The sequence below is a fragment of the Helicoverpa armigera genome, chromosome 30 (assembly GCF_030705265.1).
Source record: "Helicoverpa armigera isolate CAAS_96S chromosome 30, ASM3070526v1, whole genome shotgun sequence".
Classification (NCBI taxonomy): Eukaryota; Metazoa; Arthropoda; class Insecta; order Lepidoptera; family Noctuidae; genus Helicoverpa; species Helicoverpa armigera.
The window spans coordinates 4,763,699-4,780,576 of NC_087149.1; the positions used below are offsets into that span (position 1 = coordinate 4,763,699).

Sequence of the window (16,878 nt, forward strand, 5' to 3'; positions counted from 1 at the left end):
CCACTCCAACCAAGTATACAATACATAAATATTCATGCACCTATTCCCGTAGCATTGCCGATTACTAATTGTAATCAGAATCATGTATAAACAAATTAGCACTCATGTTATTTCGTACCGTTATACTATTTCCATGGTGTTATGGCGAGAAGAACTGTAAATCTGACACTAACATATTGCATAACTTAGTTATAAATAAGTACTGCTAAGTGTTAAGTATTGTGGGCTGCGGGATGGTTCGAAAGAGTACCGCGGCCCTGGTACATAAGAGGCCTACGACGGAACACGACGGTTTTTAGTCAGTAAGAGTCTGACACTCCCTCACCGCTGTTAACCCACAGCGGGAGGGGTCATTTGATGATTTTTGACGTCTTAAAAAAACATAAAGAAAATAGCTAAGTATTGTTCTTGCAGTGGTGGCCTAGTGGGCAAAGAATAAACCTCTCATGTATGAGTGTGGGTTAGAGACGTCAGGCAAGTACCAATGTAACTTTTCTAATTTTGTATGTCTTTTCTACGTATATCTTAGACACCAATGACTGTGTATCGGATGGCACGTTAAACGTCACGGCTGCTTTCTTTGGCAGTCGTTACAGGTAGACAGAAGCCAGTAAGTCTGCCACCAGTCTTACCTAGGGGTATTGGGTTTCCCGGGTAACTGGTTTGAGGAGGTTAGATAGGGCAGTCTCTCCTTGTAAAGCACTGGTACCCAGCTACAACCGGTTAGACTGTAAGCCGACCCTAACATAGTTGGGGAAAAAGGTTCGGAGGATGATGAAGTGCTAAGTATTGATTTTGCAGTGGTGGCCTAGTGGCTTGCGATTTATCAAAATCACCCCATCTTCTATACTACATAAGAAACTCCCTCTAAAAAATGCACATCTTATGTAATTCAAACTCCAACCATGGTTGACTGCAATCAAATGCAGATTCTCATGTTTCTAACGCGGCCTCGCTTGACCTGCATTAACGAAGTCGGTCAGTCAACGGGTATTTAGGTTTTCTAAGCTCTCGATCTACCAAATATGCTAATTTGTGATCGTGACCGGTTCTTCAATCGTGCTTGGTAGTGACAATGGGTCTGTGAATGGGTGATTTTTGGGAGATTCTTTAAAATAGAAAGGGTTATTCTTTATGTTAAATTGCAACTTATGTCCTCCTAGCTGATTATCGGCCACGGCGGCTCATATAAGGAGATAGATCATCATGTGTTGCTGGGGAGTTAGTTGCGCCACTTCTTTTTCCCAGCAAAAACACATAGGAAGTGGTGAAGGGCGGGCGTTTTGGGGGCTGTCTATTGTAAATTCCTGACGTTCGAAAAGTGCTGTCTTGCAGCCAAGTTTGATTAAATGATTTTTGATTTTGATTTGATTTTATCCCGCTGCGCAAGTCATATTATAGTTCACAAGCTTTTACAAGGATTAGATTTTTTTTTTAAGGAGCCATAGATATTTTGACGGTTTATAAATTATCGAACGGAAGCTTCGTGCCCCAGTCCGACTCGCACTTGGCCGGTTCGTTTATTCCAACTTTTAGTTTCAGAGATTATCGCGTTCAAACATATACATAAGCTATGATTAACATATTACTAATAAAAAGAAAAGATGAATGAATACTCAATACATAGTTTTTTTCTATTTCAAATACACAATCTGTTCAAATCGGATGACTCAAAAGATTCTTTGATATTTTTGATGTTCTAAAAAAAGTAATATTAATGATGTCAACTTCCCATTTTGAATAGACTGGCTGTAATCTATAAATGTTAGGTGATGCTATTTATATAATGCTCTTTAAGAAGGGGGACCTATATTGATACATCGTATTAAGCCAAAACAGGAAAATATTTTGTTTGACGAAAGTGTTTGAGGCATGCTTGTGTGTGTAAATGTACATATAGGTACATTGTGTTTGTATGTGCATCGCAGAGCATGTAAATGTCGGTCCTGCGCCTGATCTCTTTCCGGTAGTGTCGGATTGCCGTCCCATCGGGTTATGAGAGTGAAGGAATAGGGAGTGCACCTGTGTCTGCGCAAATGCTCGTGCACTATAATATGTCCTGCGCAGCTGGCTGATCTTAAATGGGCCGAAATCGGCCGTGGACGCCATTATGTGTAAGCTCGGGAGCGCTCAATAGTGGTCGAGTGGCCGAGGTATAGTAGCAAAAACGGCTGGAGTTGAAAATTCTTTCAAAGTTGTGTTCTTACAATCTTCTTTGATGAGTGATGATCTTATCATGTGGAAGGCATGTTGAATTGCTGTGTCCCGGCTGTCATTCGAGCATTCAGGCAGTCTGAAACTAGAACGTCAGACTAACATTGATACCAAGGGTTTGCCTGGTGGACTGGATAAAGCAGGTCAGATAATCAGTCGCTCCATGCATGTGGAACACTGGTACTCAGCTGCATCAATTAGACTGGAAGCCGACCCCAACATATTTGGGAAAAGGCTACTTGGTATCTTTGACTTTTAATATCTTTCTTTATTAAAAAATCATCACGAATGAGCTTCATACACTACACTCAGTCATGTCTGCCTTAATGATTATAAATTAATCACCACCACTATCAGACATCGTCATTGTTTCTCTGAACTATATTACGTTGTTACATTACTTCGTGACCTAATCTGACGTCATTATGTGAATCAGTAAACTATGTTATATTAACTTTATTTATATGTTTATGACTAAGTTTTTAATTTAAGATGCTTGATGAGGTCAATATTTGTAGTTTATTAACTTGAGTCAGATTTGGTTGAGGCAGTCGCTTCTTGTAAAGCACTGGTACTCAGCTGAATCCGGTTGGACTGGAAGCCGACCCCAACATAGTTGGGAAAAGGCTCGGAGGCTGATGAATTACTTGAGTCAAGGTGGCCTAGTGATCATCCTTAACAATCCCTGAGTGTCCGCGAAAGTTGTCGGTGTAACACCCCCGTGTCTAGGAGGGCTCCTGTCGCCGGCGTCTCCAAATGCTACTCAGTAGCAGTCGTTGTTACAATTCCACGTCAAAAGCCGACAAGATCTGAGGAAACTTTGCAGGAATTATTGCAGCACACTCCACTTTTTCTTCTTTTCCCGTTTAGAGACACAACGGGATCTAATTATGCTATTTTTCTCATTCAACTATGCCTTCAGTACTTACACCACACTTGAATCCAGAATACCCCTAAATCGGAGCGGAAAAGTTTTTGAACAATTAATATATTTTCTTCACGTAGGTAGGGGTGCCTAGGAGACGAGATGTTTCGATAAATATTTGTCGTTAAAAAGTCCTCCACTTCGCTTTGAAATCTTGGAGAGTACTGCTGCTTGAGATATACATATGTATTTGGTTACCCAGAGACCTGACACGCCAAATACTTTGGGATGCTAAAGGATATCCCTTAACAAATTGTTGTATATTGTAACGCGATACAATGCTATACGAGGCGACAAACATCCGAGGATCTTAGCGCTATCGTAATTGCGGGGTAAACATAAATACCGGTGACGTAGCGGCGGATAGCGCGGTGATGTCATGCGGTCGCGTAGACTGTGGTGCAAGATATAAACTTATATAGAAATATTGGTGTTTTTAGACTGTATTGCTATTCAGTGTGTGGTCATGTGGTGTGTGTTAGAGTTGGGACCCTTATTTAAACTTTTAAAAGACAGTCAGACAGACAGACTTTTACAGAAACTTTTACAAGCTAGAATATTTTAGAAGTACAGTTGTGGTCAATAGTCAATACGTGCTCATAGCTTGAGTCTCTAAAGTCAGCGATACGACATTTCACTCAAGCGCACTTTTAGGGTTTGGATCGTACATTTTGATTGTCCCGTAGTCAACTTCAAAATGTTCAACGTTATTTGACGAGACGAAATACTCAAATCTATGTACTTAACTGTCGCAGAAATATATGAGCATAAGTGTGGTAAAGATAGGATGATGTTTGTCAAGTCCTTTAAATGGAGTGGCGTATTCAACATAATCTGAGTTAGTAAGCGTCTTCCAACATTATCTACTTACCCCGCTAACGCTTATAAACTTGTACCACTCTTCAATTGCGACCCAACTCACGTTGTGAGAAGGCTCGTTTCAATTGGCACATGGTTGTCTGACAGGTTCGCCGGCGGCCGATTCAGGACGATTTTGCGATGTGCCAATATTGACCGGATTCTTTCTTTGTAGATAATGGTTGTTGTAGAAAGTTGATGCTTTTTTAGGATTTGTTGGGATACATATTTAAATTACCTAGTTTCAATTTTCTAAAAAAAAAACACAAAAGTCAAATATGTTAATAAGGCAAATAAAATTAGCACTTTCAAACATCACTTACTTTGGGGAGCAACTACAAAAACGTCCCCTTTTACCGCTTCCTAATGCTAGACTGGGAAGAAGAAGCCGTGGTTAACAAACTTTCCAGGAACCCAGCTGTCTATTACAATTCTTATTTTCAGCAGGGATTTGATTTGTCTATGTCAAATCATCATATAAGCCCATTGCCATCCACTGCTGACTGTAACCTCCCCAAATGAGTGCTCACCGTCCTGGTCTTGGGCAGCCCGCATCCATTCTCTATCCGCTACCTACCCTATTCCAAACTGTCGGTTTATAAAAAGGGGTGATGATCATCATAATTAATTTGGCAAGCTGCAATTTGGCAACATAATATGGCGATAGAGAAATATCAACATAGTAACATCATAATATGATAATAAAATTGTCTCCTAAATAAAATATGATTCATATTCACTCCATGTTTCCGTAATATCACCAAAGGCTCGTCCTAGTCATCATCCTCTTTCCCTTATCAAACGTTGTTCAGTTCAGCGCAGTATGTGTTCCTCTTTTTATACTCTTCTATCTGCGATTATCTCACAATTAAAACACTCTTTCTAGCCATGTCGACTTTCACACAATCCATCTATGATTTTTTTTTAAGGCTCCTATTATTTAAAATTCCCAGTAGCTCCTTGTAAAACTACTCAAGTGTGCATCCGGTTAGACTGGAAGCCGACACAAGCATAGTGAGGAAAAGACTAGACAGATGATGTTGATGACTATTTAAAATCCCGACCGCTTCTCGTTTAGACCATACCCGACCATTAAATAAGCCACAAGAAGTCCCATATTATCCTAATTGCTTCATCGCTCATACTGGCTAATTAATTGCTAATTTAATTAGGCCTCATTTATGAAGACTTAAAACTTGAGGCGTAGCCTTTGAACGGATTAAAGAAATTATTTGAACGATAGAGTAGGGCTTTGTAATCCGTGTATGCTTAAGGATTTAGTAGATTCTTCGGTTTAAAATACTTGCTAATATTATAAACTAGCTGTTTCCCGCGGTTTCACTCGTATTTCGAGGGAACTGCTTCCCACACTCGTGGTCTGGGCTGTAGGATTATCCAAAAGAGAGTGACAGCCCTGGCCCTGGTGTACGTCGGGCTCCAGAAGGTACATGATGGGTTTTAGTCAGTAAGAGACACATTTCTTCTTCCCAGCAAAAACACATAGGAAGTGGTGAAGGGCGGGCGTTTTGGGGACTGTCTTTTGTTTTTGACGTTCGAAAAGTGCTGATTTATCAGCCTAATTTGAATAAAAGTTTTTGAGTTTGAAATAAAGGGGTCATTTGATGACTCTCCCCCACCTCCAAAAGGTCAATCACACCAGATACTATCAGATCTAAAGTCAACACTTTTACAAAGTTTTTATAATTATACCATTGTTTCTAAAAAGCTTATTTGTGTCAATATGGACCCATCTATCTACCAGTTCAAACAAATACTTCTAAAATCGAAGATTTCTAAAATCGTCGAACATCGCGTTATATCAATACTTGTATTGGACTATTGGTTACTTCAGCAGTTACCTAACGCCTGTTGCAATGTTGTGGTATGCTAGCCTAGCCTCGCTGTGGAATTTCGTAGTACTAGTTGTTTGCTGCAGTTTTGCTTGTGTCCCGTGGATTTTGCCTTCCGTAGAGGGATGAAATATAGTCTTGGAGACAAGGGAATAGGGTTGCTTTTCGACTGTAAAAATATTCTTGAATCGGTTCTGTGGAATGAATTTTGGAGTCTTTCGTCGACACAGCTTAAAAACTCTGAATCTGGACTGCGGCCTCCCCTTAGCTGAAGCGATTTAGTGACCTTATAATATTAGTGTAGAATAGTATACGTATATACATGTATGTAGATAGATGATTTTAGCTCAGAAGGAAGAGTGATATTAGTTCTGTAGTAATGTATACATATACGTATGTACCTTTGACTATATCTTCAATTATCATAAGGTGTGATAGTTGTCAAACGATTATTGACGCGTGTCAGTGTTTGTCGTCTTGGGGACAGGTGAGCTCGTGGCTAGGTCACAGCGCAAAGGTCGACCAATCAAAGGTTAAGTTAAGCATTGCTTAACGCGGTCACTCTGTATAATAGCTAGTTCATATGTTCCTCGGAAGGCACGTTAAATTGGTGGGTCCTTTCAGTCATTTGAACATCTTTGGCAGTTGTTACAAAAGCCAGAAAGTCTATACCTTCAACGAGTGTTACCATGGGGTACGCTCAGGGTTGCTCAGGTAACTGAGTTGAAAAGGTCAGATAGGCACACATTTGCTCTCAACTGCATCAGGTTAGACTGGAAGCCGACCCCAACATAATCTTAAACTTTCTAGGTGCAATAAACTTATTGAACTTCACTCAAACCCAACAGACTCGGTGACCACGGCTTATCAATGGCCGTTATGAGTCAGCTACGTAATTATATATTATATTATAATACATTTTAAAACATTTATCAACTCCCGCGCACGCTTCCGGTTAGCGATAAGGTTTGTGATAAAGTTTCGTAGTTTACGTACTGCCTAACGGGTGTTTTTAGTTTTTTAATTAGGTTTCTTTTTGGGCCTATATTCTTTAATTAATTTTGGGTTATTAGAGTTTTAGATATTTTCACGTACTTGCGCTCTGAAATTACGTAGGTTGATAAAAATGTCCTTAAGCTATTTTCAAGGTCACATCTATAGTAAATCTTATCTCCATCGACGTTTGGTTGCATAGAGAGCATGAGAAATTACTCGCTATTTGTGTTCTTAAACTTGTCATCATCCTCATTCTGCCTATAGCCCAATACTATTTGCGGTCGTCGCAGCAAACCATATGAACGTCTTTGGCAGTCGTTACAGGTAGTCAGAAGCCTATAAGTCTGACAACCAGTCTTACCAAGGGTTGCCCAGGTAACTGGGCTGAGGAAGTCACATAGATAGACAGTCGCTCCTTGTAAAGCACTGGTACTCAGCTGTATCCGGAAAGACTGCCAGCCGACCCCAACATAGTTGGGAAAAGCATCGGGAGATGATGATTTTCTGTCACCGGTGCCACATTCAAACTTAAGTGACATGAAATACCTACTATCTACACGCTGGGTAGTTTGTTGCGCCACTTATTCCCAGCAAAAACACATAGGAAGTGGTGAAGGGTGGGCGTTTTGGGGGCTGTCTTTTGCCTAATTTGTTAAACCAAAATGAACGTTTTGGAGTTTATCCTAGGATGCTTCTAAAAACACTTAAATAATTAGGTACGTCATAATATTTCACAAACGTGAACAGCGACCATTGAGACGACCTTGGCTCTGATAAGACGTGTAAATACTGCATAACTTTGTGTTAAGTGCGTTTCACATTGGTTGACAGTCGCTGCGGTTTTCCTTCTGTGACTGATTTTGTCATTGAAATATTGGTAGGAGGGATGAGGAGATATTTTGTGTCATTCTAAGCAGTCCTTTTAAAAATAGTAACCATGGAGTCTCTTGCCCGTTCTTCTTCATAGGAAGCTACTTTTGGAACGGGCACCTAGAATCAACTTTAGTTATATTTTTGACGTTCATAAGTGCTTGTAAAGGCTTAATTGAAATAAATGATTTGACTGTAAAACGCTGCAGTTTTCCTTTAATAGTTGACTTTATTACCTAATAGTTTTAATGTAGAGCAGATATTTTTTCTTTCTAAAGGATCCGTAGCTCTTAATCGATTTGGATGCAGTTTTGGTTCAGTTTAAAGCTAGTACGCTGGCATTGGTTCTTAGATAATTTTGGGTCTACTCATATTCATGTAGCACAAATATAAAATGGTTTTATTAAACTAAGTTTAACCTAAGAATTTAGAATCAGTAAGATTACATTTCTCCTTATCACAGTCCGATAAACATTGACCTTGCATTTCATAATTTATAATCGTCTGCGATTTTATCCGCTGTCTGGAAGCTCCTTTACACACCGAAAAATCAAACAAATGAAGTAAGAAAAAATTATTATTTGTCCTCAAACAGTTGAATATGTATACGTTAAATGGTTTTGTTATACCTATGTTTACGTTATGTTTTTTTTAGAAATATCTGTTTGTTATAATATGTCACGTTTCTAAGTCCTGGTTTACTAAGTGAGGATTTCACATAATTTGTTGTTATTTAGTTTATAAAAAATATGTCCAGAAAGTAAAAAATATATAATCCTATTTGAATATCCATCCCTTTTGGTAGTCTGCTAAAAACCGTATTTTACACTGGTAAAAGAATTTTCTGACTTATGTTTTTTTTTGTGTCAACGGCTTTCAAACAGTGAAAATTGAGAATTAGAGCCTTTTTCCTTCAGGCAGGCATGTAAGCTAGAACCATACTGTTAAAGCTTCAAGTAACTGAGCGATTTCCTTAAAATAGGTTAAAGACAGCTTTCCTATTTCACATATTCGTACTCGATAAATCTATTCGATTTTCAAGAAGGGTCATTTTTTTAACACCCTCCTCGAACGTTATAACATTAATATCTTCGCTCCTTTCGCGAAACTTTCTTATTGAGTATTATGTTAGTGAACTAAGTTTTGTTACATAATTTTTAAGATTACTTGATTAATATTTTTATATGTATTTGTCAACAGAGATGCGCAGAGACACAGTGGAGATATAACACGATGTGCGAGGTCGGATGAGGCGCGAGCGCGCGCTCACGCGACGCGCAAACTAACAATATGTCGTTCTTCAATAATCTTAAGAAGGTAAGAAGATGTTGTACTATTACTGGGCTCTTGGGCAAGACCTTTCCAGGTTAATGTATGCCCGGGAAGTTAGGAATTTCTGGTGAGAACTACTCCGTGTAACAGGATTAAATGTTGCTTAGGCCATGCGGGGATAGTGTAGCTTCGCGGATAAAAAGTAGTATACTCTTCTTCGATAAATGAGCTATCATATACTAGATAGAAGAATTTTCCAAATTGGACCAGTATGTCATTCTGAGATTCAGAGGGCATTCAACAATCTTGAGATTTTTAATATTACTAGCTTCCGCCAGCAGTTTGACGCGTGTCCTGAGGGAATTACTTCCCGGACCCTTATAAAAAGAAGCCTACATAATTTTTCTGCTATATTACCGCCAAGTTTCATCAGAATCTAATTGAAAGCTTTTGCGTGAAAGGGGAACAAACATACATAAACACATACAAACTTTTGCGTTTATAGGATTATGATAGATTTTTGCAGTTTTCCCTCATCACGCAGAAAATAAAAATTTCCCTTTTGAACACTGCTGTTTTGGGCCTTTTGAATGTATGTAACATTTGCTCCTTTAACACATACATTGCGTGTACTCAACGAGGTAGCGGACAGAATAGATATTTTTACTTGCTCTTTGAAAGAATTCGCAAAAATCACAATAAATGTAGTTTGCCAATGAAAATATTATAATTTTGTACCACACTATTGAATTAGGGAAACCTGTAATGATAGTGATGATGTTGTTGTATAAATAAATAAATAAATTTGTAATTATCTAACTCCTCCCCTTTCGTCCTCAGGTGCTGCACCTGGGCAGCGGCAACGATGCTAAGAAAAAGAAAGTGTTCAACAACATTAGGGACAACAGCGATCCCTCTGAGAACTGGGACATGGTTGGCGAGCTCGGCGATGGCGCGTTTGGGAAGGTTAGTGTAACTTTGTTTAATTTTTATATGGAAACCTAACGTACATAGCTAATTAGTTGTACGCTACTGAGGCTCCTTTGATGCGGTTTGAAAAACCCATAGCGTAAGGTTCGACCCGTGATAATTCGAGTACCCCTCAACACTGCGAATAGCCACCATGCGAGTAAGAGCGAGCGAGTTTGTGTACGCACCTTAACTCTTTAGAGATTTGGTCACTCGTATAGGCTATATTTTTCTATCCGCCAAGAATTATCCCGCGGTTCTAGGTGTCATCATTTAAACCAGTAATTGTAAATTACGCGGAAAATGCGCTATTGTGAAAGTATTGTAACTGGTGGTGAATCCCTGATATCTCTCAAAAATTAATTGACACAGCCTGTTTACATCTTACTACTTTCTGAACTCGGATAAAAGTACCCTGTGACTGTAGTTCCTAAGATTTGCGCGTTCGTATATAATCTCATCAGCATTATAAATAAAAAAAAAATATTCAGGTCCATAACCCATATAAAAAGTATTAAATATGGCTAAAGATATTTATAACATATTATCTCCTTTCGAATTCCAGGTATACAAAGCCCAACACAAGACGACGGGCCAGCTCGCCGCCGCCAAAATGTGCGTCCTCGACAACGAGGACGACCTCGCGGACTTTACCGTCGAGATCGACATACTGTCGGAGTGTCGGCACCCCAACGTCGTCGAGCTACACGAGGCGTACTTCATCGACAACAAGCTGTGGGTGAGTTGCAGTTCAATAGTAAACGTGTCGGCAACTCGACCTAGGAGATCGACATACTGTCGGAGTGTCGGCACCCCAACGTCGTCGAGCTACACGAGGCGTACTTCATCGACAACAAGCTGTGGGTGAGTTGCAGTTCAATAGTAAACGTGTCGGCAACTCGACCTAGGAGATCGACATACTGTCGGAGTGTCGGCACCCAACGTCGTCGAGCTACACGAGGCGTACTTCATCGACAACAAGCTGTGGGTGAGTTGCAGTTCAATAGTAAACGTGTCGGCAACTCGACCTAGGAGATCGACATACTGTCGGAGTGTCGGCACCCCAACGTCGTCGAGCTACACGAGGCGTACTTCATCGACAACAAGCTGTGGGTGAGTTGCAGTTCAATAGTAAACGTGTCGGCAACTCGACCTAGGAGATCGACATACTGTCGGAGTGTCGGCACCCCAACGTCGTCGAGCTACACGAGGCGTACTTCATCGACAACAAGCTGTGGGTGAGTTGATGATGAACGGAATCCCTATAGGAACTGTGTTGCACCTACCACTTCTACTTCACCACCACCCTAAGGTAGACTGGCAGAGAACGCCTAAGGCGCTAAGTCCGCGTTGTACAATGTGCATAAAGAATTGTAAATAAATAAATCCTAGGGGAAGTACTCCTTTCACCCACACAAAGGAGCCAGGAGTCTTCCTCAAGCGGGATTGTTCGCGCTCATTACCGCGGCGCTGGTACATGGCGGGCTTCAGAAGGAACATGGTGGGGTTTAGTCAGTAAGAGTCTGACACTCCCGAGCGCTGCACACACTACGGGAGGGGTCGTTTGATGATTTCCTACAAAAAAGACTCCTTCGATAAATGTGCTGTCTATACTCCATTTGAGTAGGTACTTAACCAATGATTAACAATCTTGATATGACTACTTATTACAAATGAAAAGCAACTAAAAATCAATGTAAACACTATAGTAAGAATCATTATTTTATCCAGAAGAATATTTGTTTCAAATGCATTTATGTATGTAAAAAGTCATATCAAAAAAGCTTGCCTTTAGATAAGTCTCTATTTAAATGACACTAATATAATAATTTCACCAGGACCAGTTGTTCTTGAGATATGTTCCAAACTCAAACTCATTTTTTTTATTTCAAATAGGCCTATGAAAGCTCTTTCGAAACGTCAAAGTTAGGTGCACGGTTCCAAATAGTTGGTCTCATGGAGAAGAACCTGCAAGAAACTCCATGGACACTCTTTCCCTCAAAGGATAAGTGAAGATATGATTAAACTACAGTTCTAAACATTTTCATTTTCCCAAATTCCAGATGCTCCTCGAATACTGCGACGGTGGCGCCCTCGACTCTGTGATGGCCGAACTAGAGAAAGGCCTCAACGAGATACAAATAGCCTACGTCTGCAGAGAAATGTGCAGAGGTCTGCAGTTTCTGCACTCGAGGAGAGTTATACACAGGGACCTGAAAGCCGGCAATGTTTTGGCTACCATGACAGGGGGCGTTAAGCTGGGTAAGTAGTCTAGCTAGCTACCTACAGGGTGTTGGATTCTGGTTTTTTGAAAAAATATGTGGTGTTTGAAAATTTTGGTGTGTTTGGACTAACTAATAATGTTTATGGTTTTGTGAATTTGACAGCTTTTACTAATCACCGGTTTTGGATTTTAACTCCTATGTAATCCTTATCCTCCTTATGTGATACTTGTGCTTCCTATCCTATAATCTTATTCCCGTTAATCACCCTGTAATTACCCTTTTAAAACCTCTTTTGCACCTAAACTTTTCACCCATGAGGGTGAATGGGAAAAGTCCCATTCCACTGAATATCGGTTTCAAAAATTTTCAGTTCGCATTTTTGTCCAGAAATTTTCTTGGACCATCCCCATCCCCTTTTTTGATCCCTCAGAATCTCTTTTTCGACTAGTCCCCTTTCACTCATTAGGGTAAATGAGAACAGTGCAATTCAATTCTGGTTGCTTTTCCCAAAATCCACTTATTTACACCCCCATCCCAATATATTTCCTACTTTTCCCCAAAAGTCCCTATTTCCCCCGTTCCCCCTAGCCGCCACTGCCTGGATCGTCGCGGCCCCCGGCCCGTCATACACAGAGACCTGAAGAAGTGCGTACAACCTTCAAATCTCTGTGTATGATTGGTCGTGGGCGCCAGATACCGCAGCATCCGGTGACGGTATGTGTTTGTGTATTCTATGCTGGTAGTAATAAGGAATAATTTTGTATAACTTTGTGGTTCTGAAGTTCATACATGTGCAGTAGTCCTTTTTTTTGAGTAGTGTGAAGTTGGTGACTAACTTCGGACGAGCAAAGCTTTTCGATAATGTATGTACGAACAAATGCGCAAGGCGTTAAATATCTAACTTTAGAATTGCAAAGTTATATCGTGAAAACTGTGAGTGAAGTTTGAGCATGTTTATACCTAATCTTAAATTGTAAATTAACTCTAAATTGTTATATCGGGTGTGTCGTACCTAATCACATTAAATCCTATCACATATACTTTATGATATTCTATGGCGAATTGTAAAAAAAATAACCTAATCCATTCAGTGGTTTAGCCACAGGAGTCATTTTTCGTTTTCATAATTTACAACATCATGTGTAAAGCAGAGATAAAATTAGGAGTATCGAATGTTTTGATCAGTTGACAGCTGTCAGTTTTCAAGGGAGAATTTCAGTTGTTTGTAATGACTGACTCTTATATGGTGTTCTAATTTTCGCACATTTTTATTCTATTTACTTTGTTTGAAAAATGCATTTTTTTATTTTTACGTATTTTTCTTTTTTCTTTGTGTTAATCGACATATATTAACCAGTATATTAACGCATTTCATTTAATGTGATTATGAACGACACACCCGATATAGTGTACACTAATCATTACACTCGTATTTTAGAGGCTGGTTAACCACAAGGCCAACATAATTCAAATTTAAAACACCATTATAATGCTGCTTTTATATCATACTAGCTTTCGCTAAATTCCTGAGGGAGCTTCTTCCTGAAAAGGGACAAAAAGTAACCCATTTATATTCTGGAAATATAAGCTAAATTACTGCTGTTTCATAAAAATCCTCGAAGCTGTGTGTGTCAAACATACACTCATAACTTTCGCCTTTATAACTATTCTGTAATGTGATGTGATTTCCCTATTTATTTCAGCGTATATATTTTTATCAGTGTATATGTAGGTATGTGATTTTTCAAGTACAATCAGGCAAAATACTAACTTCAAACTTCAATATTCGCAGCGGATTTCGGCGTATCAGCGAAGAACAAGTCGACTCTACAGAAGCACGACACGTTCATCGGCACGCCGTACTGGATGGCGCCCGAGGTCGTGCTCTGCGAGACATTCAGAGATCATCCTTATGATTTTAAGGTAATTTTAGTCTGAAAGTTATCGCTAGAAAATTAAACAGATGTTTCACACTTGTTCTAGAATTGGAGTACAAACTTTATTCAACATTTTTGTAATAAGACATAAGTTTACCACCATCAACAATTAAATGGGAAGAACTCTACCATCATTATCTAGGCAGACTTTTTTTATAAGCTTTTTCCAAACTATATTGGGGTCGGCTTCCAGTCTATATGGAGTCGAGTACCAGGGCCTCCATGTCTGACCTGCTAAACTCAGTTACCCGGACCTCCCTATCCCCTAAGTAGAACTGGTTGTCGGATATTCTGGTTTCTGACTCAATACAACTTCAAAAGATGTTTAAATTGGTGGGTACCAATTTAACATGCCTTCCTAGTGAAGGAACTCGTTATGCCATAGATGAAATGACCCAACCTTATGGTCGACCTGCATGGCTGTAACTTAGCTACGAACTCATAATATAAAAAGCCTACTGATCATTTAATTTCTCGTTTTCCGCAGGTGGACATCTGGTCACTAGGTATAACCCTAATAGAGTTTGCACAAATGGAGCCTCCCAACCATGAGATGACGCCCATGAGGGTGCTGCTCAAGATACAGAAGAGTGAACCCCCGACCTTAGACCAGCCCTCCAAGTGGAGCAAGTCGTTTAACGACTTCATATCTAAGGCTCTCGTTAAGGTAAGGTTTCATTTTAGTAACATGGGCTCTCGTTACGGTCAAGTTTCATTTTAGTAACTTAACAACCACTTTCGCTGGACTTTCTAAGTGGAGCGAGTCGTTTACCGATTTTATATCTATGGCTCTCTCCCTTCTAAATAACCTAACAGTCAAGTGAAGCAAGTCATTCAAAGACTTTATACATAAGGGTCTCGTTATGGTAAGGTTTCATTTCAGTGACCTAAAGAGTCTTAGGCTAGATCACTGATGAAGAATTTTATTGACAATCTATTTTAAGGGTCTGTTCAGATAGACCGGGTCGGAGAGCATCGGCGCGTATTTTTCTTTTCACACAGACCGGAGCCGATCGGCTGCGCGAGCATTAAAGAGCATGCTAACGGTGTCAAACGTCAAGAAAAAGTACGCGATCGGAGCCGGTCGGCTCCTCTTATTATTTCACACTGAGCGCCTTCGAGCATTCTTAATGATAAAAGCAGTTCGCATGCAAAAATAAACCTTACTACAAATACTGATTACTCAATTTTCAACGTGTTAAGAATTTGCTCTGCTCTCCGAGCCGGTCTGTCTGAACGGACCCTAAGGTCTTTTCAGCGGAGCGGATGGTTACATTTTTGTTTTCTGAATTCTTGCTGGTTTTTTGATCGTCTTTTCTTGTTTACTTTTTATCCAAGTGTGGAAAATACTTACGAGACGTGAGTGGAAGTGGAAGATAATAAATTATTTAATAATATTTTACGTTATTTCCCACCAGGACCCAGAAAAAAGGCCGACGGCAGTAGAACTGATGAAACACGAGTTCGTGAACGGCAAGTTAGACGCCAAACCTCTGCGAGAGCTGCTGCTGGAGTACAGAGCTGAAGTGGTGGAGGAAGAGCTGCTGGACGACGACGCAGAGGTAGGTTTACTCTTCCTGGGCAAGACTGCCTCGTTGGTCTAGTGGTCGCAAGCGCGGCTGCTGTGCTCGAGGTCTCGCTTTGCGAGTTTTCTTTAATTTTCACAAAGCCCGTAGTCTGGAAGTTGGTGATTGATACACCCGTGCATCGGAGAGCACGTAAATGTCGGTCCTGCGCCTGATCTCTCTCCGGTGGTGTCGGATTGCCGTCCCATCGCGCTATGAGAGTGAAGGAATAGTGAGTGCACCTGTGTCCAAGCAAATGCTCGTGCACTATAACATGTCCTGCGCAGCTGGCTGATCTCCTTAAATGAGAACAGCCGCCGTGGCCGAAATCGTCCCTGGACGCCATTATTATTACAGCCTTTTTATCGTCCTACTGCTGGGCACAGGCATCCTCTCACACGGAGAAGGATTGAGCATTAATCATTTGATGATGTTCCTTAAAAATGGGTTTTTCAGACTGTGGGAAAAGCGGTGATTGCTGCTTCCGCCAGCTGTTTCATAAACTTCTTGGTTAAACTATTTCCTGCACCCAGATACCTCGTTAATAAGCTATATTACTGAAAAATTTTATCAATATTCCGTTCAGTCGTTTCTGCTTGAAGAATTGTTACTTCTTCACATTCACAAACTATCACGTGGTCTCTTCGTCGATTCTTGGCATTTTACTTTAATCCTTATATTTATTAATACTCACTCAAATCTCAACTATTTACTATATTCTTCTATGATATAATTTACTAAACTATTGTACTGTAAAACTTATTTCTTACTTTTATATTTTATATCTATTGTATTTAATAATAAAATTATAATATCTCTCCACTAACACGTGTGTCTGCTTCTATTGCACGCTTACTAACATGCTTGCCTCTATTCGATGCGACTCTTTGTAATGTATAGTCGAAGTCGAGGAGAGGCAAGAAAAATAAGGAGCAGTATCAGAGAATTGGTTAGTATATAATGTTAAAGTAGGTCTTAAAATAGTAAAATATAGGATAGGTATAATATAATATACATGATATGTTGCAGTCAATTGGTTGAAATAGCCATTTAATATAACAGCTTAGTCTAAATGACTTATAGACGTCTTACTGAAATGCATTTTTTTGTCAAATGGCTATTTTAACCAATAGGCTGCGACATAAACATTGTATTCTCGAACATTTTCTATCTATCACGCCCAGACTCTACCAAAGC

The 16,878-nt window shown here is 39.9% G+C and overlaps 1 protein-coding gene across 1 annotated transcript in view; it reads left to right on the forward strand.

Annotated features, from left to right (window-relative positions):
- Nucleotides 1–16,878, forward strand: part of LOC110382689 (serine/threonine-protein kinase 10) — a 58,022-nt gene that overhangs the window by 12,763 nt on the left and 28,381 nt on the right. The window contains exons 2-8 of the mRNA XM_064043100.1: nt 8,914–9,030; nt 9,826–9,951; nt 10,520–10,693; nt 12,018–12,216; nt 13,972–14,102; nt 14,604–14,783; nt 15,535–15,678. Coding sequence (XP_063899170.1) covers nt 9,004–9,030; nt 9,826–9,951; nt 10,520–10,693; nt 12,018–12,216; nt 13,972–14,102; nt 14,604–14,783; nt 15,535–15,678 — 981 coding nt within the window. The 5' untranslated portion in view covers nt 8,914–9,003. The remainder of the gene's footprint in view (nt 1–8,913; nt 9,031–9,825; nt 9,952–10,519; nt 10,694–12,017; nt 12,217–13,971; nt 14,103–14,603; nt 14,784–15,534; nt 15,679–16,878) is intronic.